At 36.6% G+C, this 25017-nt stretch overlaps 1 protein-coding gene across 1 annotated transcript; it reads left to right on the top strand.

Moving 5' to 3' along the window:
- Positions 1-6045: 6045 nt before the first annotated feature.
- LOC104907947 (sterol carrier protein 2) lies at positions 6046-21736 on the top strand. Its single transcript, XM_010696975.2, has 4 exons — positions 6046-6268; positions 21129-21260; positions 21378-21440; positions 21552-21736. Exons 1-4 carry the CDS (start codon positions 6046-6048, stop codon positions 21734-21736), a joined length of 603 nt encoding a protein of 200 aa, XP_010695277.2.
- The last annotated feature ends 3281 nt before the right edge of the window (positions 21737-25017 follow it).

Below are 25017 nucleotides of genomic sequence, written 5' to 3'. Positions count from 1 at the left end.
CAAAGAAGATTCTTCAATGTGGTCTTGGTCCTCATGAACACAATAGAATCATGGGTTGCAAATTTACCAAGCAAATGTGGAACTTTTACAAGTGACACACGAAGGAACAAGCAAAGTCAAAAGATCAAAAATAGATCTGTTCATGTATAGATATGAGTTGTTCCTGATGAAACCTAAAGAGTCAGTTCAAAATATGCTCACTAGATCCTCCAATATTATCAATGAGCTTGACTCTCTAGGAAAGGCTATCGCTCTAGAGGAACAGGTTCGAAAAGTCCTAAGGAGTCTCCCACAGGATGACAAATGGATGGCGAAAGTAACAACTTTGCAAGAAACTAAGGACTTCACCACATTTAATGTCGACCAGCTTGCAAGTTGCTGTTTGACTCATGAGCTGCACCTAGGAACTCATGAGGCTGATCCCAGTAGACCTAAAGCTTTGGCTCTCAAGTCTGAAGAACAAGATGATTCAGAAATGGATGATGAGGAAGCTGCATTGATCGTGAAAAAGTTCAAGAAGTTCTTTAGTAGAAACTACAAGCCTCTAAAGCTAAGCTGCCATGAAGTCCTGATCACCTTATTAAGGAGTGTCCACTTTAGGAGAATGACAAGGGAAAAGGAAAATACAAGCAGAAAGGGAAGGAACAGCAAAAGCCTTTCTTAAAAACTGAAATCAGAAGGGTCATGGTTGCAGCCTTGGGGGAATCCGACTCTAATGAGGAGCAAGAACAGCCTAAAGAAAAAATAGCTCATCTATGTCTCATGGCAAAGACATATGATGAAGAGGACTTGCCAAACAACAAGGTATGTATTAATGTTATTGAAAAAGAGTTATCATAACTTAAAAAGAACCAACTTATTAAATTGCTTTTGGAAACTTTGGATGATTACAAGGCAATCTGCATAAGAGAGAAGAATATGGATAATACCTTGGAAGTCACCAAAGAACATTCAAACTGGTTTAAAACTTTAAACTCAAGCATTAAGGAACGGTTCTTTGAAGTGTTTGATGAAACCCGACGTATTCAAGAAGCATATGAAAAGGTTAAAAATGAAAACTACTTCTTGAATATGGAGATGGCAGAATTGAAACTATTTGTTCCCGAAGGAACCAGTTCCCTAAAAATACCAGAAAATATTTCGAGAAATTGAAATCTGAATACGATTTCGTTTTGAATGAAAATATGGTACTTAAAGGAAAATTAGAATCTTCAGGAAAAACTTCTTGATCCAGTTAGATGGATACAAAAGTATAAAAATGAAGGAAGAAATGGACTAGGTTTCAATCATAAGAAGAAAAACAAAATGAAGAAATAAGTTGATTTGCCAAGCAACCAAATATGTTCTTGATGTGGGAAGCAGTGGTCACTTAGTATCTGACTGTTCCACCAGAGAAGAACATATTTAAAAGAACAAGCGAGTGTGGAAAATTAAAAGGAATTCAAGCCCGACAGAGGAACCCAAGTCAGACTGGATTCCTACCACTGACTAATTGTTCTGGGTATAGGCTAAAGTGAGGGGAACAACCTGTGGTACCTTGATAGTGGTTGTTCTAAGCACATGACAGGGGACAAAACCAAATTTCTCTCACTTTTAGTCTATGAAGAAGGAACTGTGACAATTGGAGACAATCTTACAGGTAACATAGTAGATGTATGTAAGGTTGGGAAATCTCAGTCACATTTCATAAAAAATGTATTTTTTGGTCGTGAGTTTGAAACATAATTTTCTTAGTATTTCCCAATTTTGTGATAAGGGGAACAATGTGAAGTTTACTAATAAATGTTGTATAGTAAGTGATGTAGGTACAGGTACCAAGATACTAGAAGGAACTAGGAAGGGAAACACGTATGTTGTTGACCTGAACCTGGTTCCTAGGAACAATGCGACTTGTCTAAATGCAATAGAAGACGAACTACTCCTTTGGCATAAAAGGTGTGGTCACGCAAGCATGACCTTGCTTCACAAGCTAAGCGGTAAGGACTTGTTGGTCTTCCAACAATCAAGGTCTCGAATCATGATGTTTGTGGCGCATGTGCGAAAGGAAAACAAGTTAGATCCTCGTTCAAACCAAAGAAGATGGTCAGTACACAAAGTCCACTTGAATTGATTCACATGGACTGATGTGGCCCTATACAAGTCCAAAGCAGATCAAGTAAAAGATATGTATTAGTCATAGTTAATGATTTTTTAAGATACAGTTGGGTTATTTTTCTTCATAGCAAAGATGAACTTTGATGAATTTGTGACCTTTGCTAAAAGAATTCAAAGGGTAAGTCGTTTTAAATTAAAACATTTAAGATCTGACCATGGTAAGGAGTTTGAGAACTCCAAGTTTGATGATTTTTGCAACAATGAAGGACTATATCACAATTTCCCACAACATAATGGTGTGGTTGAAAGGAAAAATCATACTCTGGAGGACATGGTTAGAACAATGCTTATAACGAGCAATCTTCCAAAGAACTTTTAGGCAGAAGCAGTTAACACAACTTGCTATATCATCAATAGGGTCATGCTAAGACACATTACCTTGAAAACCCCCTATGAGCTTCTCAAAGGAAGAAAACCCAAAATCTCTTACTTTCGAGTCTTTGGATGTAAATATTTTGTACACAACAATGGTAAAGATAACTTAGGAAAATTCGATACAAGAAGTGATGAGGCAGTTTTTATTGGATATGTTATAAATGCTAAAGCCTATAGAGTGTATAATACAAGAACAATGTGTGTCGAGAAGAGTGTCCACATTATCTTTGATGAAACTAACTCTCTGCAGGAACCATGTTATGATAATGACTTTGAGATTAGTTTGACTCGATCTGAAGATTCAATCAACTTTGATGAGGAACTAACTCCTACAGGTACCAACAGAAGCATATTTCTAAAGAAGAGATGAATGTTCCTGATCCTAATCCTCAGGGGGAACAAGCAGATGAAGGAACTCCTGATGAAGTAGCACAGGTTGAAGAACTGCATGGAATCAACTAAAGAACCTCAAGGTAATTAGGCTGAAAAGGGTCTTCAGGAACAAGCTAGATGAGCATGGAACAGTCATAAGAAACAAAGCCAGACTTGTGGCTAAAGGGTATAATCAACAGGTGGGTATTGATTTCGATGAAATCTTTGCTCATGTTGCTAGAATAGAGGCTATTAGAATTTTGATTGCATTTGCTGCATTTATGGGATTTAGGTTGTACCAAATGGACGTTAAATGTGCTTTCTTAAATGGATATTTAATGGAAGACGTCTATGTGGAACAACCTCCCGAATTTGAAAACCCTGATCTTCCAAACCAAGTCTATAAGCTAGATAAAACACTTTATGGGCTGAAACAAGCTCCTAGATCTTGGTATAAAAGAATTTCAAAATTCTTACTTTCTCATGAGTTTATAAGAGGTAAAGTTGAAAGGACCCTATTCCTTCGATCTAAAGGAACATACATTCTAGTAGTACATATTTATGTAGATGACATAATCTTTGGTGCTACTAACGAATCTCTTTGCAAGGAATTTTCTGATCTAATGAGCAGTGAATTTGAGATAAGCATGATGGGAGAATTGAACTTTTTTCTTGGTTTGCAAATCAAGCAAACTGAAAGAGGAACAATGATCCATCAGCAGAAATATGTGAAGGAACTATTGAAGAAGTATGGACTTGAACACGCAAAGACCAAGCATACTCTTATAGAAACAGGAACAAGGTAGGATGAGGATCAAAGTGGTAAAGTTGTAGATCAGAAAAAATACAGAGGTATGATTGGATCTTTACTTTATCTAACTGCTAGTAGACCCGACATTCGTTTGAAGTTGGATTGTGTGCTAGATTCCACTCAAATCCAAAAGAATCTCATTTGACAACAGTCAAAAGAATTCTCAGGTATTTGAAAGAAAGTGATGATCTTTGTTTGTTCTATCCTCAAAGTGACACATTTGATCTAGTTAGGTACTCTGATGCTGACTATGCTGGGGACTTGGTAAATCGCAAAAGCCCTTCTAGAATTGCTCAGTTCTTAGGAACAAGCTTAGTTTCTTAGAGTTCAAAGAAACAAAATACTGTTGCACTCTCAACAACTAAGGCCGAGTATGTAGCAGCAACTGCTTGTTGTTCTCAGGTATTGTGGATTAAACAATAGGTTCGCCATTTTGGCATTAAATATAAGTGTGTTCCTATTTTCTGTGATAACAAAAGTGCAATACGTATCTCCAAGGATCCAGTACATCATTTTAGGGTCAAGCATATTCATATTAGACATCATTTTTTGAAGGACTATGTTGAAAAAGGTCTTGTAAAAGTAAAGTTCAAGCCCTACTGAAAATCTAATTGCAGATATCTTGACCAAGCCTCTTTCTAGAGATAGATTTGAAAAGATCCGCTTGGAACTAGTGATGATCAGAATAATATGAAATGCCTTTATATTTATCTCCCTAAGTAATATTCACTACTAAGTGTGTCTTGCAATTTTCATGAATTTTATTCATACACCTTCGTTAAGGTCGAGAACTCACATTAGTCTTATAATATTTCTCTTAGTGTCCTTACTAATACTTTGAGAATAATACAGTACTTGTACAACTTAGTTAGAAGGTATCATAAGCATAAGTTCAAATACTCTTCATTCTAGTTCTTTCTTTTATTTTTATTTTTTATAATTTTTTATTTATTTTTCTTCTCTCTTTATTTTTCTGAATTTCCATTTCTCAGTCACATTTCATATGTTGCATTGGTTCAAAATGTTTAAATGCAAGCCCATTTGAAAAATTGAATGTCTAAAAAAAGGAAACACGCCACATTAAATGAACCATCTTCTCACACCCATAAAAGCCTCCTTCTTAAACACTTCCGTTCATCCCATCATTACTTGCGCCTACTATTCACTCTCAAAATCCCATCATATCCGAAACTTCTCATGTACTCTCTCTCCTCAATAACCCTAATCTCCATGGCACTAAAGTGTTCAAGCATCAAAAGTATTCCTTTTTCGCAAGAGAAACCTTCTCCTCTTGTGGAATATGATGAAAGCGAGAATGAAAAAGAGGTCTCAAGTTAGGCATCTTCAGCATGCAAGGAAAAATCGCTGGAATTGGAACTTTCTTCCAAGCAATTGGAAGACGAAATTGAGGACGACGAAGAAGTAGAATGGGAAATTACAATTCCCACAAAAAGAGGTAAAAATTCGAAATCCTCAAAAATTTTAATTGGTTTTTGTGTGGATTTGGGTTGGTGTAAGAGATTAAGTGGACGCAATTTCTTGACATAGTTAAATTTCAAAAGTGGTCGAGTATTTTATGTGTTGATGAGGATTTATATGAAAATGAGATGAAGGAATTTTGTTCCAAGTTTGTAAATACGAACGGTCTGTGTATAAGCGTTGTTGGGGGAAATCTAGTACAGTTTGATGAGCAAAAAATAAGTGAGTGGTTCTATGTACTTGCTATTGGGTACAAGGAATATGTTCAGGGGAAAGCAAAATTAAATGTAGCAGGGGCCACAAATGGAAAAATCTTGAAGTTTTTTGGTGGTCATCCTTCTGACCTGTCTATGGACCAAACGAACCTAAACCCTTTTGACAAATTCTCTTTCAATTAGTTTGGCGGTTCCTTGTTCCTTGTACATCAAAAAGAACCCAAGCCAATCTACTTAACCTCTCCCTAATGTACTGCGTTGCCAACAACATCCACATAAATCTCCCTGCCCTAATTATCACTCATCTTACTCATTGCATAACCCACAAAATTCGCATTGGTTATGGAAATCTTATTTCCATAATCTTAAAGAAATGCAAGATTAAACTACCTCCAAACCCTCTTTTTTTCCTTGGAATTGGAAAATTCTTTAACCAAAGACACCCTCTCCCTCCTAAGCTTAAGAGTTCATGGGGGTGTGTTGGGCTTTGAGGTTGAAGAGGTTAAGGTTAAGGTGGAGAAGGATTATGAGCCTGCTAGCAAGAGGAAAAGAGAAGAGGAAGTAGGATCTTGGGTCAAGCAATCTGTCAAGAAGAGTTAGAGACTGGCTGAACGTAGGAGGAACCCAATCAGTTGGATCATGATTGATCTGGAGGAGGATCAAGTTCCTTCAAGAACAACTACTCAAGCTGTAGATTTTACTCTTCTGTCTACTGCTGGTCTACATGGGTTACTCAAGGAGATTCAGGCTTCAATTGCTCTACTGGGAACTAGGGTGCAAGCTTTGGAGGCTCGAATTGCACATCAAGATGTTCATCATGATCAGCTTCTTCATGCTATGAACAAGGGTGCATCCAACATCTGTATCAAGATAGATACTATTGTTGCCTCCTTTCCCATTCATGAACTTCCCTGATCCCAGTCCCTTCTACTTCAGACTTTATATATTTTGATTTTGGGCTTTTATATTTATCGAACAATTGCATCTTACTTTATTTTGACATTTCCTTGTGGAAATCACACAAATTTTCTTAACCATTTAATCATCTTTCTTTTCTCTATTGCAATCTTCTTCTCTTTTGATCTTTGAACTCTGCTCTTGATATTCTACTGCTTTGTTGTGCTTGTTCTCGTGCTTGTTATTCTTGGAATGTGTGGATGGCTAATATTTTGAGATAGTATGTTAGAGCTACTTGCCTTAATTTTAAGACTGTTGACTCTACTAGTGTTGCAGGTTTCACTACTTAGTTTTGATGATGACAAAAGGGGGATGATGTATTGGCAATTGAAAAAAATTCTGAACTTTTCCTTAGTCTATACTGCTTTTCTTGATGATATTTGTCTCTATTCCTAGTCACAGTTTGGTGTATTAGAGATCTTAAATAGTTTTAGAGTGTCTTAGATATTTTCACATAATTAATTTCATAAGTTCTTATTTCTTTCTTTTTCTTTGCTTAATTTTTGCCAATTATTTGCCATCATCAAAAAGAGGGAATATTGTTGTATTCACGGTTTTAATGATGACACATAATATTATTGAGTCTAAGAAAATAAATTGAGTCTAGGAAATTAATTGTGTAAATTATGTTTTCATTATCTTGAGTATAATTTATTTAATTATAAGTTGTGGAGAAATGGTTATGAGTTTAACCTAGTCAAGTTATGAAATAAATTATTTACTTTACTCGAAATATTGAGTGTTATAAAAGTGCTAACCTAATTACATGAATTATTTTTTTGAATAAAAAAAATAGGAAAAATTATATTAAATAAGTCAACCTTTGCGTGGTCTTCCAATTTCAAGTCTAACTTTTGATTATTCATAGCCAAGTTAGGCTTGTAGGGCTATTTTCTTCTATTGAGTTTTAACCTCTTTGTGACCTATTTAGTAGGTTACATGTGCCACGTGTTGTCAAATGATTGGTTTGCTATAATTTTTGTTTTATTTTCTCACTAATCCCCTCCTCCTGACATCTTTCTCTTCCCTCTTCCTTAGACCACCCCTCCCCTCCCCTGCCCCTGCACCCCCACCAACAACGTCCCCCGTTACTCCTCCCCTCCCATGCCCCTGCTTCCTTTACACCAGCAGCACCCCCACCCCCACCCCCACCCCTCCACCCACCTCACCCACCAGCAGCTTCCTCCTCCCCACGCACCCCACCCGACCCCTCCTCCACCTCCCACCAACACCCTTCCAACTCCCCACACAGCCCCCCCCCCGCGCCTCCGCCTCCCTCACTCTCCTCGGCGCACTCGTCTCCGTCCTCCTCCCTCACTCTCGCCGGAACCCCGCAGTCGTAGTCCTTCAGATCAGCCGCCTCCTCCGTTTCTTTCTGGGCAGAAACGAGGGTGGGAGAGGGGGAGGCGCGGGATTCGATTCGAAGGGGTGAGGAGGGGGAGGCGCGGTCGAAGGGGTGGGGGAGTGGAAGTGATTTTCCGACGAGGAGGGGGAGGCGTGGGGTTCGAAGGGGAAAGGGGAGGGGAGAGATTTTCCGGCAGGGGAGGGGGAGGCGTGGGATTCGAAGGGGGAAGGGGAGGGGGAGCGAATTTCCGGCAGGGGAGGAGGTGGCGTGGGATTAGAAGGGGGAAGGGGAGGGGGTGGTTGGGCTGTTATTGTTGTGGGTGGGGTGGGGATGGTGTTGTTGTGGGTTAATGGGTGGTTTTGAGTTTTTGGGTGGGTTAATGGGTGGGTTTTCAGTTTTGGGTGGTTTAATGGGTGGGTTTTTAGTTTTTGGGTGGGTTAATTGGTAAACTTTTTTATTTACCAATTTATCAGGTTACCGGTCATTTATCCTAATTAAAGTTAATGGTGCTACAAAGTTGACTTTATAACTAGGAATAATCAAAAGTTAGACTTGAAATTGGAAGACCGTGCAAAGATTGACTTGATTAAAACAATTTTGTTGCTTCACTATAGATTGCATGGCTGAAGTTGAGCGTAACAAATCCTAACTCGCTGAATTCTGTTGCGAAGAATACTAAAGCCACGTTGCTGCTCCGAGATTCTAGGGAGTCAGTTTCTAGAATGTTGGAGGTGCAACTAACTATCGAAGAAGATAGCGCACAACTAACCAACTGTTGAAACTATGGAAAATTGGCTGGATGATCGTGGATTTAGTGGAGAAAAATTAGCGTGGATAATGGGGCATCAACAGATAAATCACGGGTGAGTTCTAACACCCACGTCTATGTAATGGAGAAAATCTAGGAGCTGCTGAAGATCTCCTATATATGGCGCGATAACGAACCACAAAATATGTACAACTTTCCAGATTTATTTGTATTATTTTATACGGAAGTTTATTTCGGTTCATTACTCTTCAAGCAATTATTGTTGTAATACTTTTCGAGTGTGGGTTGAAAGAATAAAAATCTTGTATTCAAGAGTGAGAAAGAGAAAAGAGAATAATTCTAGTGAAGTCAAGTAAGGATAGTCACGTGTTCAGGAGGAACAAGGTGACTGGGAACTGGTTCCTAGAGAAACTAAGTGAGGATTAATTTATAATAAGTTGTAAGAACCATTATAAACAAAAGAGCAAGGTTTCTTCCTAAAGAATTGAGGTAGAGAATCTTGTTAAAAGGATCTTCGTGTGTTCTTTCTTATTGTCATTTTCTTTATTAGCTTTAAAATTAGTTTATCCGCAAAAAGTTTGAAAATTTCCCCAACTACAATTCACCCCCCTCTTGTAGTCGATCTGTTTATACTAGATTAACATCGACGTTGGTATTATCGGTGAGGAGTTAAAGGAGAGAGAGAGGATATAGAGGATAGAGACGAGATGGAAAAGGAGAGTGAGGACAGAAAGAGGATATAGGAAAAAAATGACTAAGTTGTTAAACGGAGAGAGAGGAACAAAACCCTAACTGGGCCTCGTATTTGATTTTATTCAGAACAGTTTATTGTTGCGGATTTTTGTAGGAATCACAACAATAGGTTCAAATATTAATTAAAAATTAACATTTTAATCTATTATTACGGTTTTGGCTGGGAACCGCATCAATAGAGATGATCAAAAAGTCAACTTAAGTTTGAAATTTTCTCGTTGAAATCTATTGCTGCGATTTCCGATCGAAACTGCAACAATAAGTCTATCTTATATTTTACCTTTTCTTTTCACGTGGTTAATTGTTGCGTATGGGTAAAACCGATGCAATAGCACTGCAACAATAAGCAATTATTCTACTAGTGATAGTAGAGGAAGTGAAGGTAACAACTTTTTCCATTCCAGGAGAGAATCTCCTAGTCCTGATGGCTTTGGGTCTTACTTTTTTATGGATAATTGGGACATGGGGGTGATGTTACTGCAACTATTTAGACTTTCTTAATCTAGGGAGGTTATTGAAGGAAATTAATACTATTACTCTGACTCTGATCAAAACTGCTTGTCCAAGCTCTATCACTGAGTTCAGACCTAGTGCGTGATCTAACACTATTTACAAATGCATCTCGAAAGTCATTTGTGATAGATTGAGACAAATTCTCCCTGACATCATTTATCATAATCAAGGGGACTTTGTTCAGAATAGATTTATCGTTGATAACATCATGGTTTGCTAGGATCTTGTCAAGCATTACAACAGAAAGAATGTTAAGCCTAGTTGCGTCATGAAATTGGATATGTGAAAGGCTTATGACACGATGGAATGGGAGTTTTTGAGAGAGATGATGACTGCTCTAAAACTTCCTATTTCTTTCATCAATTGGATTATGACCTGTGTCACTACTTCAATGTTCACTATCATGGTTAATGGGTCCATGAATGGCTTTTTTGAGTCTAAAAGAGGGTTGATACAGGGAGATCTTATCTCCCCTCTTTTATTTGTTATCTATATGAAATACCTTTCTTGTTTGATGAGGAAAGTGATGAATAGTCATTATTTTGATTTCCATCTTAGATGCAAAAAGCCAAAATTGAATCACAAGGCTTTTGCAGATGATGTGATTTTGTATTGTAAAGGGAATTACTAAGTTGTTAATGTGATGCTCCAAGGTTTTAAACTCTTCTCTGAGATCTTAGGGTTGCAGATTAATGAGGAAAAATATGACTTTTATACTGTTAGTGTTGAGGATGCAATTATTCAAAGAATTGAAGATGCAACTGTTTTCAAACATAACAAGTTACCTGTTTAAATATCTGGGTGTTTTAGTGTGTGCTAGGAAGATTCCTGTAATTAAGGGTTAAAATTCGGTGTATGGTTTGGAATATGGCCTAATCCAATCCGATCCGAACAAAATTTGAACTCTAATTTTCCAATCCAAATCCAAACCAATTAGAGTTTGAATCCGATCCAATTCAATCCGAATATTCGTACTGTAGATTGGATTTGATCCGAAAATTTGATTTTTTAAAACTTTAGTTTTTCGATAAAATAAATTTAAGCACAACAGCAACCTAGTATATATAGTAAATGAGGAATTAAGTGGTGTTAGAGTTTTAGGGGAAGGGTTGAAGTGCTATACCAACTAGGCTATGGACTAAGCCTTTTAAAAAAAAAACTAGTTAAGCATTTAAGGCTACTCCAAATACATAATACAAGGCATATTACTATTCGATTGTATAGGATTTTCGAATCCAATTACCCTCAATCCAATTCGATCCGGAAGTACAATTTTTTCAAAGAAATTGCAATCCGAATCTGATTCGAATTACTAATCTGGATTGGATTCAATGTTGGATTTTATCCGAATAGCTTTCACCCCTACCTTCATGTAACAGCCTGTGAGAGTATTGTGGAAAGAATGTGCATGAGAGTTAAGATTCGAAGCAATAGGAACTTATCCTATGATGCTAGATTGCAACTCATCAACTCTATGCTTTTAAGTCGTCACATTTATTAGGCTCAAGTGTTCATTATTCCTAAATTAGTTCTGAAGGAGGATGAAAACGTTTGTCGTGCTTTCTGGTGGAGTGGATGCTATTATCGTAAGAAAGCTAGGAATGTAGATTGGGACACTATTTGAAATCCTAAGCAAGCTGGGGGAATGGAGTTAGAAGAATTCAAGTGTGGAACAAAGCTGACTTAGCTAAGTATGTGTGGCTTTAGAAACAAAACAGGATAGTCTTTGGATTCGTTGGGCGCACTCTGTGTATATAAAGGAGGATGATTGGTGGGATTATATCCCCCCTAATGATAGTAGTTGGTGTTGGAAGCAATTATGTAAGGTTTAAGAAGACATCAAGAATTTTGTTTCCAAGGATGATTTACATGGCATGGCTCAGCTCAATGTGAAAAATATGTATAATCTGGGATGATTGCTGAGTTAGAGAAAGTTCATTGGGATAGGTATGTTTGGAATAGTCTCTCTATTCTCTAACATAGGATTATTATGTGGTTAGTAATGCATGGCAGACTTCGAACAACACACAGACTAATGCAAATTGGGCTAACTCAGACTAGTAGCTGCTTATTGTGTGCAAATGGTTATGAGTCACAAATTCGTATTTTATTTTAATGTAACTATGCTAAATGGCGTGTGGAGGCTATCCCTAAGAATGTGATCACAGCTTGTCTGAGTGGTTTGGTTTACAATATATGGTGGGATAGGAATGAAGCTTGGTGGAAGAATATAGTTTGGCTTCCTACAATTTTGATTAAAAGATTACAAAAGATGATGATTATATGCTTGCAAGGTGTGAACCAAGCAAGATTACACGTAGAGATAACAATTGGTTAGACTAATTGGTCTGTTAATTTGTATATAGTGTGGTGTTGAAATTTGCTAGCTCTTGGGGGGAGGGGTCCAACCTAATTGGTTTTCCAATTTTTCAGATTTTTTAGGTTGTAAAGTTTTCTTGGTGTTATAATATTTTCTTACTTAGCAAATAAAAGAAGTAAGACAGCCTTGCTCCCCAAGCACACAACATGTCACGGCTAGCATAGAGAAAGTTTCCCCTAAATTAAGTAGAATCTAGCTAGAACTTAAGGAAACACTTAACTTAAGGAAAGATGTGAAAAACTTTCCTTAAAACCAACTAGAACCACACAACTACAAGGGAGATACCTTGCAGGCCACTTTAAACTCAAAGATAAAGAAACTTTCCTAAAATACAAGCCATGACAACAAAACCTTCTAATGCAACGAATTTACTAAGTATTTTCAGAATTACTAAAGCTAAAACAACTCAATTACAATATCGTAAATAAAGCTAATGACGACTTAACGTCCGTCAGAAAAAGGATATGGTGCATAGTTTAAAAACTCATGGGTATATGGTGAATATTTGAAACATTGAGATTATATTCTGAGTTTCGTGATCTGTCGAGGGTATTTGGATAAATAACCGTAATTATTATCCCTGCTTAATGTTTATTAATATTATGTTAGGTTTTATATTAATGTACTATGAAATACTCAGTTATGTTGTTTACGTGCTTCGTGTGTGTATGTTGAGCAGCCTCTCGGGATCAATAGAGCATCGTCCATTTCTGGTTTGAAGATGATGCATCATGGTTCTGGAAGTCATGAAGAGCTTGTGTTGACTTTAATATATTATAGTTAAGTTTTGACTTTTGTGTTGGTTTGTCTTTGGTTTGGCTTTTGGAGTTGAATTTTGGTTGACTAAGTTTTATTTTCAAAGTTATTTATTATTATTTCCGCTGCAAAATTCTGAATAAGCCGATACGTTATTTTACAGGAGATAATGCTTTGATAATTCTCTAAGGTTTATATTAAAAAGGTATTTAGAAAATATAGCATTGTCGTGGTGCTACATTAGGAGCCTTAAAAATCGAACCATACTCATCATCATCTTCTTTGTAGAGTTCCTTCAAGTGTTCGAACCCCATCACCCTTGCATCTCCACCATAGCTAACAAGTAAGATCTCCTAGAGAGTGCACTTGCCACAATGTTTCTTTTACCTTCCTTGTACTTGGACGATAAAGTAAAAAATTCAAGTAATTCAACCTACTTGGCATGCCTATGATTGAGTTTTTGTTTTCCATGAATGTGTTTGAGAGTCTCATGATCTGAATGAAAAATGAATGGTTTAGGCCTGAAAATAGTGTGACCAATGGTCCAAAGCACGCATCATAGCATAGAATTCTCGATCATAGTTGGAATAATTCAACTTGGCACCATCAACCATCTCACTAAAATAGGAAATAGGTCTCACTAGTGGAAAAAAACCTTATATGTCACTTAGTAACAGATGCAGTTTTTGTTAAACCGCATCCGAAAAGAACCCAAAAAATGGGAGGGAAAATTTGGCAAAAAATCTGATGTGGTCCAGGTAAAACTGATCAGATTAAAAAATCCGCTGCGACTTTCGTTAATCTGATGCGATTTGAAGACCGCATCAGATTTTACCCTTATTAAACCCTAAACTCGCGTCCCAGATCGAGCCCAATTATCTTGTGGCCCATTTCTCCCTAACCCGCGTCCCTCCCTTATAACCCAAGCACAGCCCCCCTCCCTTATAACCTAACCCTAAACATTTCAAATTCTCTCTCCTCTCTCCCTACTAAACGGCGCCCTTTTTCTCTTTCCTCCCTGCTCCCTTCTCCTTCCACAACGAACCACCACCACCATTTGTGTCCACCATCATTTGCGCCCACCACGAACCACATCTTCGTCGTATCTTAGTCGCTTCACCACCATCGCTTCACGAACCACATCTTTGTTGCCTCTTCGTCGCTTCACCACCATCGCCACCGCATCAAAACGAATAGACGAAAACGCACAGACAAAGACGAAGAGACGAAACGAAGATGAAGAACGAAGATGATGAACGTAATTTCGCATGTAATTTAAGGTTTAGATTTTTTATTTTGTTTGATTTGTTTAAATTTTTTTGTTTTAATTTATATTGTTCAACATTTTTAATTATTTAATTATAATTTAGTATACTTTATAGTTTTGCTCAACATTTTTCGATTATCAGATTTTTTTTTTATGTATGTATAGATTAGTATAATTTAGTTATTTAATATTTCATTTTCAATTTAATTACGTTGCCAATTTTCATTTTACCATCGCTTCACGAACCACCATCGCCACCGCATCAAAACGAATAGACGAGAATGCACAGACGAAGACGAAGAGACGAAACGAAGACAAAGAGGCGAAACGAAGATGAAGAACGAAGATGATGAATGTAATTTCACATGTAATTTAAGGTTTAGATTTTTTATTTTGTTTGATTTATTTATATTTTTCGATTTTTCAGTTTTAGTTTATATTGTTCAACATTTTTAATTATTTAATTATAATTTAGTATAGTTTATAGTTTTGCTCAACAATTTTCGATTATCAGATTTATTTTTTTATGTATGTATAGATTATGTATGTATAGATTAGTATAATTTAGTTATTTAATATTTCGTTTTCAATTTAATTACGTTGCCAATATTCATTTTTCCTTTTCACTTTGGTTGTAGTTGTTATATCGTTTCGTTGTTGTTGTACCTTTTTTTTCCATAAACCACACAATCTGATGCGTTCATGATAAGAACCAGTCAGTTTGTTTTCTTTATTTTCTTCATTGCATAATTAGGCTATTTCTGTTATGCTTTCGCCTCATGGCTGATTTCTCATTTAAGGCTTTCTAATTTCAATTTTGTATATTTAATTTCAGATCTTGTAATTTCTTTTTAGTTTGGAATTAATGTTTTCTTCATTTGGTTTTATGTGTTTCCTGAACCGACCTAGACTAATTATTTTTATAGGTTACATGAAAACATTATTTGGTTATTCTTTTGCATCAAACTTGACATGAATCGTTATTTAGTAGAGGACAACAAAGGGCAACATGGTTCCTAACTGTGATGTCCCTCACCGTCATGCTTGATCTTTGCTTCATTTTGAACCATTCACATTAGTATCACAAGCAAAAGTTTTGTCACGATACTTACACTCACAAGGCAATAAGTTATACTCAAAGCAATCAATGAAATGCACCCAATACTCACCATGTCTCTTTGTTTTCATAATCACACATCCCCGTCCCTCCTTTAACTTATTATCTGGGGACAAGTTTTTGCGTTATGCATCAAGATCAACTAATGTTGCATCTGATCATTGTGTGTCGTTAGTTTGTTCGGAGGAATAAATAGCATAACGTTACCTTTTCGATTTGGAGCTTGTCCTCTATAATTATTTGCACAAATTAGCAATTCCATTCATCATATTATAGCAATAATTACAAAACAACATATACAACAAATTCAAAGATGGTGTGGAATTTTCATACATTGTATGACTAAGAATTCATTATCACCCACTTGTTGAGCCTCTCTAATTGATTAAAACCTAATATATATCCTAAATTCTAATCATAAAACATTAATTCAATGTATACAAAAAAATATAAGGCCAAAGAATACAAGGCCACACACACCAAACAAGAATGCAAAATGGCAATTAAAATTAATGACAACGATAATACTAAAGACGGAACGAGCCTCATAATTGCTCAAATAATTTTTTCAAAATACAAGATTCCACACTACTCACATAGTCACATCTGAAAAATGCAATTAAAGCCCGTCCACCAGTACCTAGTTGGATCCCACTGCCAAAGTATTTGAGATTCAAAATAAAATTACAAACAACTTCATCTTCACCACAAGTTGTTACAATATTAGAAACTTGTTGATCAAGAATTCAACTCAATCAATAGAGAACATATGTGAAACTAATCCTTTTCTTCTCTCAAATATTGAGATAAGGATATTGAATTAATGTTTTCATTGAAGGAAATCACTTAGAGAGAATTACAACTTGAGCTACCATTTTTTCCGAATGAATCTAACCTAAGATACATTGTTTGTATTCATACAGAGAAGATAACAGAAAGAAAAAGAAGCTAACAAAATGCTAACTAACTTTTAACTAACAAAGCTGAGATGGACAAGTTTGTTATATCTGCAGTTGCAGCTGCATCTGGTGGCTCAAGCTCTTCATAATCTGTGATGCTATATATGACACCCCCCCCCCCTCAAACTAGGCAGGGTGTCTATCATGCCAGGTTCGAAAGTAGGTAAGCGAACTATTGAGAAGGCAAGATCTTGGTGAATACATTTGCTAACTGAGAAGATGTAGACAAGTATGTCATCTATAGAAGTCCTTCCAGCACCTTGTCTCTTGTAAAATGCACATCAATCTCTATGTGCTTTGTATGTTCATGATGCACATGATTTTTAGCTATGTGTATAGAGCTTTGATTATCACAATGAAGAATGACTAGTTTAAGTTTTGACACACCTAGCTCTTCAAGCAATCTCACTAACGAAATAACTACACTAGCAGCTACAAATATGGCCCTATATTCTGCTTCAAAGGAGCTCTTAGAGACAATTCCTTGCTTCTTTGACTTCCAACTTACTGGTGACTTACCAAAAAGCAACACATAACCTGATATGGATCTTCTAGAATCCACACAAGCTCCCCAGTCTGAATCTAAATAAGCTTGTAATGTTAATTGATCAGAGCCATTCAACAAGATGCCTTGACCCATGGTAGAAGCAACATATCTAAGAGTATGCATTAAAGCTTTATAGTGTGGAATCCTTGGAGCTTGAAGAAACTGACTTAGATGTTGCATAGTATATGCCAAGTCAGACCTGGTATGTGTTAGGAAATTTAATTTCCCAACTAAGCATCTATAGTGACTAGGATCTTTATATAGAACACCTTCTTCTGCTGACAATTTTAAATTAATGGGTAGAGGAGTAGCAACAATTTCAAATTAAGCATCTATAGTGACTAGGATCTATAGTGACTAGGATCTATAGTGACTAGGATCTTTTATATTACTTATTCCAGCGGTAGCAATAAGTCCTTTGCTGAGTGAGACATACCTAAGAATCCAAATACTTTATTTCAATTCCCAAGAGAGACTTAGCTTACCCAAGTCTTTAATGTTGAAGACATTATCCAAGTGAACTTTAATGTCTTTGATAACATTCAAATCATAACTAGTGATGATTATATCATCCACATACACTGCTAGGATGGTAGTGTTGTAACAGCCCGCACTTCCGAGCTTCTAGCTAATTACATTTTAACATTTATAAATCTAAATTAACACTTAATAACCTCGAATTTACATTCACTTGTAGCGGAAATATAATCTATAAAACGATCCTGGACCTGTGGGTCAGGGCCCACAACACATCATCCTCAAAACCAATACCTGATTTTAGAATATTTTACTCGAATCCCAAAACAATACAATATTATATTTTGAAATAAGGATATATACTACTAAAATACAACCATGAATAAAAAATTTAATTATAATTCTATAACCAAACTCTTCCTTTTTGATCCAGCCTCCGACATACACCTGCAAATTACAGAGGAAAATACAAAACAAAAACAAACTAAAACGAGCGAAAAACTCAGTAACTTTACTTCAGCTCGTCAAAACGGTGTTGGTTCGTAAACATTTTCAACCAACTTAGTAATTGTTCGGAAAAGAATCCATCCATTAAAATATATCGCTGGCATAGCTCAATTACTTAACACAAATCGCTGGCAAGTACATGCAGAAATTTAACATAATATAACATAACACAACATTCGACCTTTTCTGGTCTTAACTGAATTTATATCCAAATCATTTCCTCCACCTGTACCTTGCCCACTTTTCATCTCAGTTCATAAGCTAAGCCAACTAAAACAAATACGAAATACTTTTTACATTATCATACTCAAATCATATCTCTTAAATATAACCATATCAGAACAATTCCAATAGCATAACAAAGACATATTTCACAAATCCACACATGAAGATGCATCTACAACCATGGTCATGACTATAAACGATATATGATTTCTAAAATTTAATATAACGCATAAAAGGACATTTAAATAATTTTTGCTGAACATAAAGGTTATCTCAACCGCGACAAAATAATTTTCTACTTACAAACCTCCAAGAATCATAACTTGCTCACCATCTTATCTTGAATAACTTATATAACCATATCAATTCTCCAATAATCACCTCACACAAAAACAACAACAATTAACATTCATCCTTACTATAATTCAGATATATAAATCGACTTGCTTATACCATCTAAACTCTTCCGAACCACTACCAATCCTTATATACAATCCTTCAACTAATCTAATTCACAACATTAATCTCTAACTCTAGTTACTTCTATTTAGAAGATAACAATACTGATTTCGGACATAAAATTATGTATTGGATTTAAATTATAAGGAACTTAACTTATAAAATCTAATTTAGCAAACTTTACTAAGACTTTCAGCTCCTAAACAAATTCCAACAATTGATTAAAATAAAGTTTCAATGTTTATTCTCAATATCAGAATAACTATTTGAATTCAATAATATGATTCTTAAACAATGGAAATCTGAATTTATGCTTATCAACTTAAAGAAAATAAGATAAAGATTTGAACTTTATGCCTTCACTAACACACAAGAGAAATGGAAATGAAGAAGTAGAAGGGAACACCAACATCAATACAACAACAGCAGCAGCAACCACGAAGCTGCAGCAACAATCGCAAAACCTGGAAAGAAAATGGTAGCAGCAAGACCAAATTTGCAAAGGCCATAACTCATAGCTCCGAACTCCAAATTGGACGATTTTTGTACCTAAATTCAATAACTCATAGAGATCTAACTTTGATGAAGAAACAAGGAGCAAATTTGAATTCCATGTATGATAATATTGCAGAAACAAATTGACAAAAAACAGAGGAGATGAAATAAGAGAGAAGGAAAGTAAGTTTTTGGGGTTTGAGGGTTTCATCTTCACTGAGCCACTCTATTTCTTTTGGGTGATTTTGTTTGAGAAGTTGACAACAAGGTTATAATGTGGCATTTCACCCATAAGCCACGAAGCAACAGTGAAGAAAATGAGTTTTTTTCATTACTAAAGTCAAATATAAAATTTCAATAAAACTCACAATAATATATATATTTAAACTTACAACATTATTGCACAATTAAAGCTAGTTAAATATAATCAACTTCTAATTAAACCTCCTAAAAAAGTTGGGCTATTACAAATGTGACCTGCAGTATGCTTGATAAATAATGAATAATCATTCTTCGACTGTTTGTAACCCTTGTGTATCAGCTCCTCATAAGCTTGGCAAACCATTGCCTACTAGCTTGGTTGATACCATATAAGGATTTGACAAGCTTGCAAACCTTATTATGAGGATTAGACATGCCTTCAAGAACATGCATATACACTTCTTCATTTAAATCCCCATGTAAGAAAGCATTATTCACATCTAATTGAAACGAATCCCATTTATCGCTAGCAGTGAGGGCAATCAAATACCTCACAATAGTCATCTTGTTCACAGGAGAAAATGTTTCATCATAATTTATTCTTCTTTTTTTATTGTATCCTTTTGCCACTAATCTAGCCTTGAATCTTTCAATGATACATCTGATTTATGTTTTATTTTATAGACCCATTTAGAGCCTATGGGTTCTTTAGAAGGGGGAAGATCAACAAGCAGCCATGTGTTATTTTGTTGCAAAGCAAGGATTTCCTTGTTCATAGCTTTTATCCATCTAGGATCATAAGCAGCTTATGTACAAGTAACAGGCTCAATTAGGTGTTTCACAGAAGATATAAGAGTTGTATGAGAGGGAGGTAAAGAAGAATAGGCAATGAGAGCACACCATGGAGAAGAACTGGGGACATTACATATGTAATCAGACAAATGAGAGGGAGGAGCAACATGTCTAGTACTTCTTCTGAGAGGTGAAGTGGTACTAAGGTCAAGAATATCATCAAGAGTGGGCATATAGTCAGATGTAGGATGTGAGGAGATTAGAGAAGGAGGTTGGAAAGAGATATGAGAGGAAGATGATTGTGAATTTGGCTCATTATGGGAGGAAGAAAATTGAAAGACATCTGGAATGTTGTCAAAGAGTGGAGGAGTGTAATCAGTAGCTATAGGTAAAAAGAACTGTAATGGTGAAGGAGATGTAGAAGAGATGTAATGAAAAGGGAAATGTTGTTCATTAAAAACAACATCCCTGGAAATGGATATTTGAAAAGTGTCTAAGTTAAGGACCTTGTAGCTCTTTTGGCCTAATGGGTAGCCAAGAAAGACATTTTGGACTACTCTAGGATGAAATTTAGACCTGTTTTGTTTCAGGGTGGAAACAAAACATAAACACCCAAATACTCAAAAATAATCAAGATTAGGAACATCACCAAAAAGCTTTTCATATGGACTGACATTAGACAAGACAGTTAAGGGCATTCTGTTTAGGAGGATGAATAGCACATAATACATACTCACCCCAGTATTGAGCAGGGAGTTTGGCCCGAAAAAATAAAGCTCTAGACACTTTTAATATGTGTCTATGTTTCCTCTCAACAACCTCATTCTATTGAGGGGTATCAGTACAACTCTTTTGATTTACTATCCCTTTGTTCAAATAGAATTGCTTCAAGAAACCTTCATATAACTCAGGTGCATTATCTGTTCTAATAAACTGCACAACTGCTTGAAAATGTGTCTCAGAATATTTTACAAATTGAGGCACAATAGTAATCACATCTGATTTACTGTGAAGCAAAAATACCCATGTCATTCGAGTATAATCATCAACTATTGTAAGAAAAAACTTACAACCATGATTTGTAGGAATTCTATAGGCTCCCAAAACATCTATATCTAATAACTGAAAGGCAACAGTAGTCTTGATGCTATTAGAAAGGAAACACACCCTTGTTTGTCTAGAAGCATGACAAATTTGACATAGACAATCTAGAATCTGATCAGCAGCTGAAATTCGATGCTTTGTTAGAACAGATGAAAACTCATCTCACTATTGATGCCGGCAAAGAAATCACCAAGAAAGTTGGTCTTGTTTATCAACTCCACATCGCACCTAAGATAAAAAAAAAATTGCGTCTTTTTTCTTTGAATATATGGGTTTGATTCTTCAATTTTTTTTCCTTAAATTGGGAGAAAATTGGATTATTATTGATGTGGGATCTTCCTGATTGGCAGAAATTTGGGTTTAATGAGGTGATATACACGGTTGATCTTAAGAAGAGAGAGGTTAAGAAAGGTTAGGTTTTTGTGATCAAATTCTCATGTTTTCTTGGGCACTAAATTTCTTAAATTTCAGCTACCAATTTTATGAACTTGCGAAATATGATATTGGTTTTGTGAAAATTAGGGGCTTATGAAGGAGGAAAGCCATATGCTGCATTTTCATTGATGGATGAATATTTTCTTAAAATTGCAACTGGGAAAATGAACCCTCAAATTGCTTTTATGAGGGGTGCAATAAAGATTAAGGGTAGCATAAGTGCTGCTCAAAAATTTACTCTTAATATTTTCCCTAAGGCTACTAAGATGTGATATAATACCTCGTTTCGGATGCAAGAAGATGTTGTGGAGGGTAAAGAAAATATGATCAAGAGAAAAGTAGTTGAAATTTTGGGGGTGGGGTGGCTAGTTTTGGTGTATTTCGGGGGCTTCTAGGGGGTGGTTTCAATGGTGGTTGTGGGGTGGAGCCGTGGTGGAGGGTCTGAGGTGGTTCAGGTGGATGGGGGTTGGGGGAGGAGAGAAAAAGAAGAAAGATCATTTTGTAAATTTTTTTTTTTTACCTGTTTTACCGGTTACAAGTCAACTTGACATATTGGAGGAATTTTGATGTAAAGTTTGTATTACTTAAAAATAATCAAAAGTTTGTATTATTACGAGAGAACGGGCAAAAGTTTGTATTATTGTAGTTAAAAAATCCAATCATGTACGTGTGCTTCTAAATTATCTTTAAGTTTCAAATGGAGAGCATCATGAGGATAGAACCCTTTATTGAACAAAGCATATGTAATATAATTTTGCTGTACTCGAAAGACATACCATGTGTCTCGCACTATTCGTTGGCCTTTCTCTCACCACCATCGCCAATCACTTCTTCGAATTGAAGTCGTCTTCGAAGTCCTCGTCTCTCATGCATCGCCGATCCTATAAAGTTCCAATCTTGATGTGATTGCGGAAGCTTTAAAACAAAGTCAATATAAAGGACAGTTAAAGATTGAAACTTTGTGGGGATAGGCATTATATGTTCCCTCAAGAACTAGAGGATCTCTACCTAACCTCGATTAGGAGATGCACGCAAACCACAATTTATGTGTTTTTGGTACGACAACCAAAATCAATGCACAAGCACTTGACATTCTTTTATCAAAAGCAAACAACGACCGAATTTTATTAATATGTTTCGTGCAATATAAATACTACACGCCTGATAACAAATCCTATCACACTTTAGTGTCCTAACACACACTATCACTAATAAGATAAACAACAACTAAGACGATAAACCATAAGACTCCTAGCTAACCTTAACTCAAGCTTCACACCCTTAAGATAAGTATAGCCACGCCTAGGATAATTATAAACATATCCTAGTTAACTTAGACTCCTAATAAGACTCAATGACAAAGGAATTAGGGGGCGTTTGGTTTGGGATTTTCTGGAAAGGGTAAGAGAATCAACTAGCTTGATTCCCTTACTTATTGTTTGTTAAGACAAATCAATAATCATTCCCTTTACCCTCTCCTTTCCCCAAAGTTCTCTACTTTCATTCCTGATATGGAAATAGTACTAATTATATGGAATTCTAGTTCTGTTAGGATTCTATGTAAATTAGGAATTTAATTTCAGTTTATTTTAATTAAGTGTTTAAAATGATAAAGGAATCCTATTATATTTAGGAGTCTAATTCCTTATCATTTGAGTCAAAGTAGGAGTTTTAATAATCCTAATTATAGTTGGATTAGGCGTGTGAAGTAATTAGTTAAAGATAGGATAATTATTTATCTTGATCCTTAAGATAAAGATAAATAAGTTTAGTTGTTTTTCTAATTCAGTTAGGTTTAGGAAAATCTTGTACTATATATATGAGTTTTCGAGCATAATAATAGTTTGGAGTTGTTTGAGTTATTTTGAGTTTAAGGAGAGAATCCAAAATCCTTGTTTTACAAGTGAATCTAAAACCCTAGTTGAACCGTGAGCTGAAATACACCTGGGTTCATCATATCTTGTTACTAAATAATTAAAACTACAAAAAAAATACAAACTTTCGATCATCAATCCCACTAAACTACATTAAAGAGCCTAGCTAAGTGAAATCTTCATCAAGATTCACATCAATTGGTGTGGCTGCTCTTCCACCAATCCCACGCACATCCTCGCCCCGCCAGCTCGCCCAGCCTCGCCCTATCCCTCGCTCAGCGCGCATCCTTTGCGCCCAGCCTCGCCATACTCGCCAGCCATGTCCGATACCGAAGACAAAGCCGAGATGTACGCTGCCCTCAAGGCTACGCACGCGTCCATCCAAGCCACGCAAGACAATGTCGACGCCCTCGCCGCTCAGCTGGCTGCCATGGCCAAGCAATTCCAGGACTTTCGGCGCGACAATACTTTTCCTCGCCAACCTTCCCATCAGCCTCGTCGAGAGGACGACTTACGCTTGGCTGACCTACCCTCCTTTGATGGTGATCTAGACCCCGAAGCTTATTTGGAGTGGGAACAACGGATTGAACGACACTTTGAGCACCGAAACCTAAGTGATGGGTCTCGCTTTTCCTATGCTATCCTTAAACTCACCAAATATGCCTCCCTTTGGTATGAATCTACCCGTACTAGGCGTGCACAAGAGGACAAACCACCTCTTGATTGTTGGTCCTCCCTAAAGACCAAGATGCGCAAGAGGTTTGTGCCACGCACCTACCGACAAGAGTTATTTGTGCGCCTCACGGCCTTGCGTCAAACTACCATGAGTGTCGAGCTCTACCTCAAGGAATTTGAGAGATTGCATATGGCGTGTGATATGAAAGAAGCCGACGAACAAAAATTGCTCGCTTTCTTGTTGGGCTCAATCGCTCCATCGCCAATCTTCTTGAGTTACAACAATACGTCACGTTTGATGATGTATGTATTTTGGCTACAAAAATTGAACGTCAATTAAAGGACACTCGCACACGATCTCCATGGGCTGCTTCTCTACCTGCCCCTACCCCTTCGGCCACGCCCAACCAACCTTCGCCTGCTCCGACTTCCACTGACTCGTCGAGTACTCCCGCCAAGGCTGCCGCACCATCCTCGGCCGTCTCTCCATCAAGTGCTAAGGATGATCAAGCTCCAATTCGGGCCAAGAAACCTCAGTGTTTTCGTTGCCAAGGCCTCGGCCACATTGCCCGAAATTGTCCTAACACAACCCTCACCACCCGTGAGGAATTAATCCTTTATTTGGCTGAAGAACCACACCCTCCGTCTCCTTCCATGGATGATGATGACTTTTGGTCGAGTCAACCTATCTGTGCCCCGGAACAAGAGCATCCTTCCTTGCTAATTCGTCGCTCTTTATACTTCTCATGATGATGATTCTGTGGATGAGCAACGTAACAATTTATTCCATTCAAACTGCATAATCAAGGGTAAAGTTTGTTCTTTTATCATTGATAGTGGTTCATGTACTAATGTTTGTGATTCGTCTATGGCTGAAACTTTAAATCTGCAAATGCGCAAGCATCCACATCCTTATAAACTAAGCTGGTTGAATGATGATGGCATTTGGGTACGTAAACAAGCTTTAGTTGGTTTTCGTGTTGGTGAATACATGGATCAACTTT

This window comes from Beta vulgaris, chromosome 7 (genome assembly GCF_026745355.1).
Source record: "Beta vulgaris subsp. vulgaris cultivar EL10 chromosome 7, EL10.2, whole genome shotgun sequence".
Classification (NCBI taxonomy): Eukaryota; Viridiplantae; Streptophyta; class Magnoliopsida; order Caryophyllales; family Amaranthaceae; genus Beta; species Beta vulgaris.
Note: the sequence above shows the minus strand (reverse complement) of the source record. Positions and strands in the feature narration are given on the sequence as shown.

What these genes read in the sequence shown, in the direction of transcription:
- LOC104907947 (XM_010696975.2), top strand. Translation starts at nt 6,046, where the DNA reads ATGATTGATCTGGAGGAGGATCAAGTTCCTTCAAGAACAACTACTCAA. An exon ending in CAAGGGTGCATCCAACATCT is followed by an intron (nt 6,269 to 21,128) that starts GTATCAAGATAG and finishes AATTTGACATAG; the next exon opens with ACAATCTAGAATCTGATCAG. An exon ending in TCAACTCCACATCGCACCTA is followed by an intron (nt 21,261 to 21,377) that starts AGATAAAAAAAA and finishes TTCCTGATTGGC; the next exon opens with AGAAATTTGGGTTTAATGAG.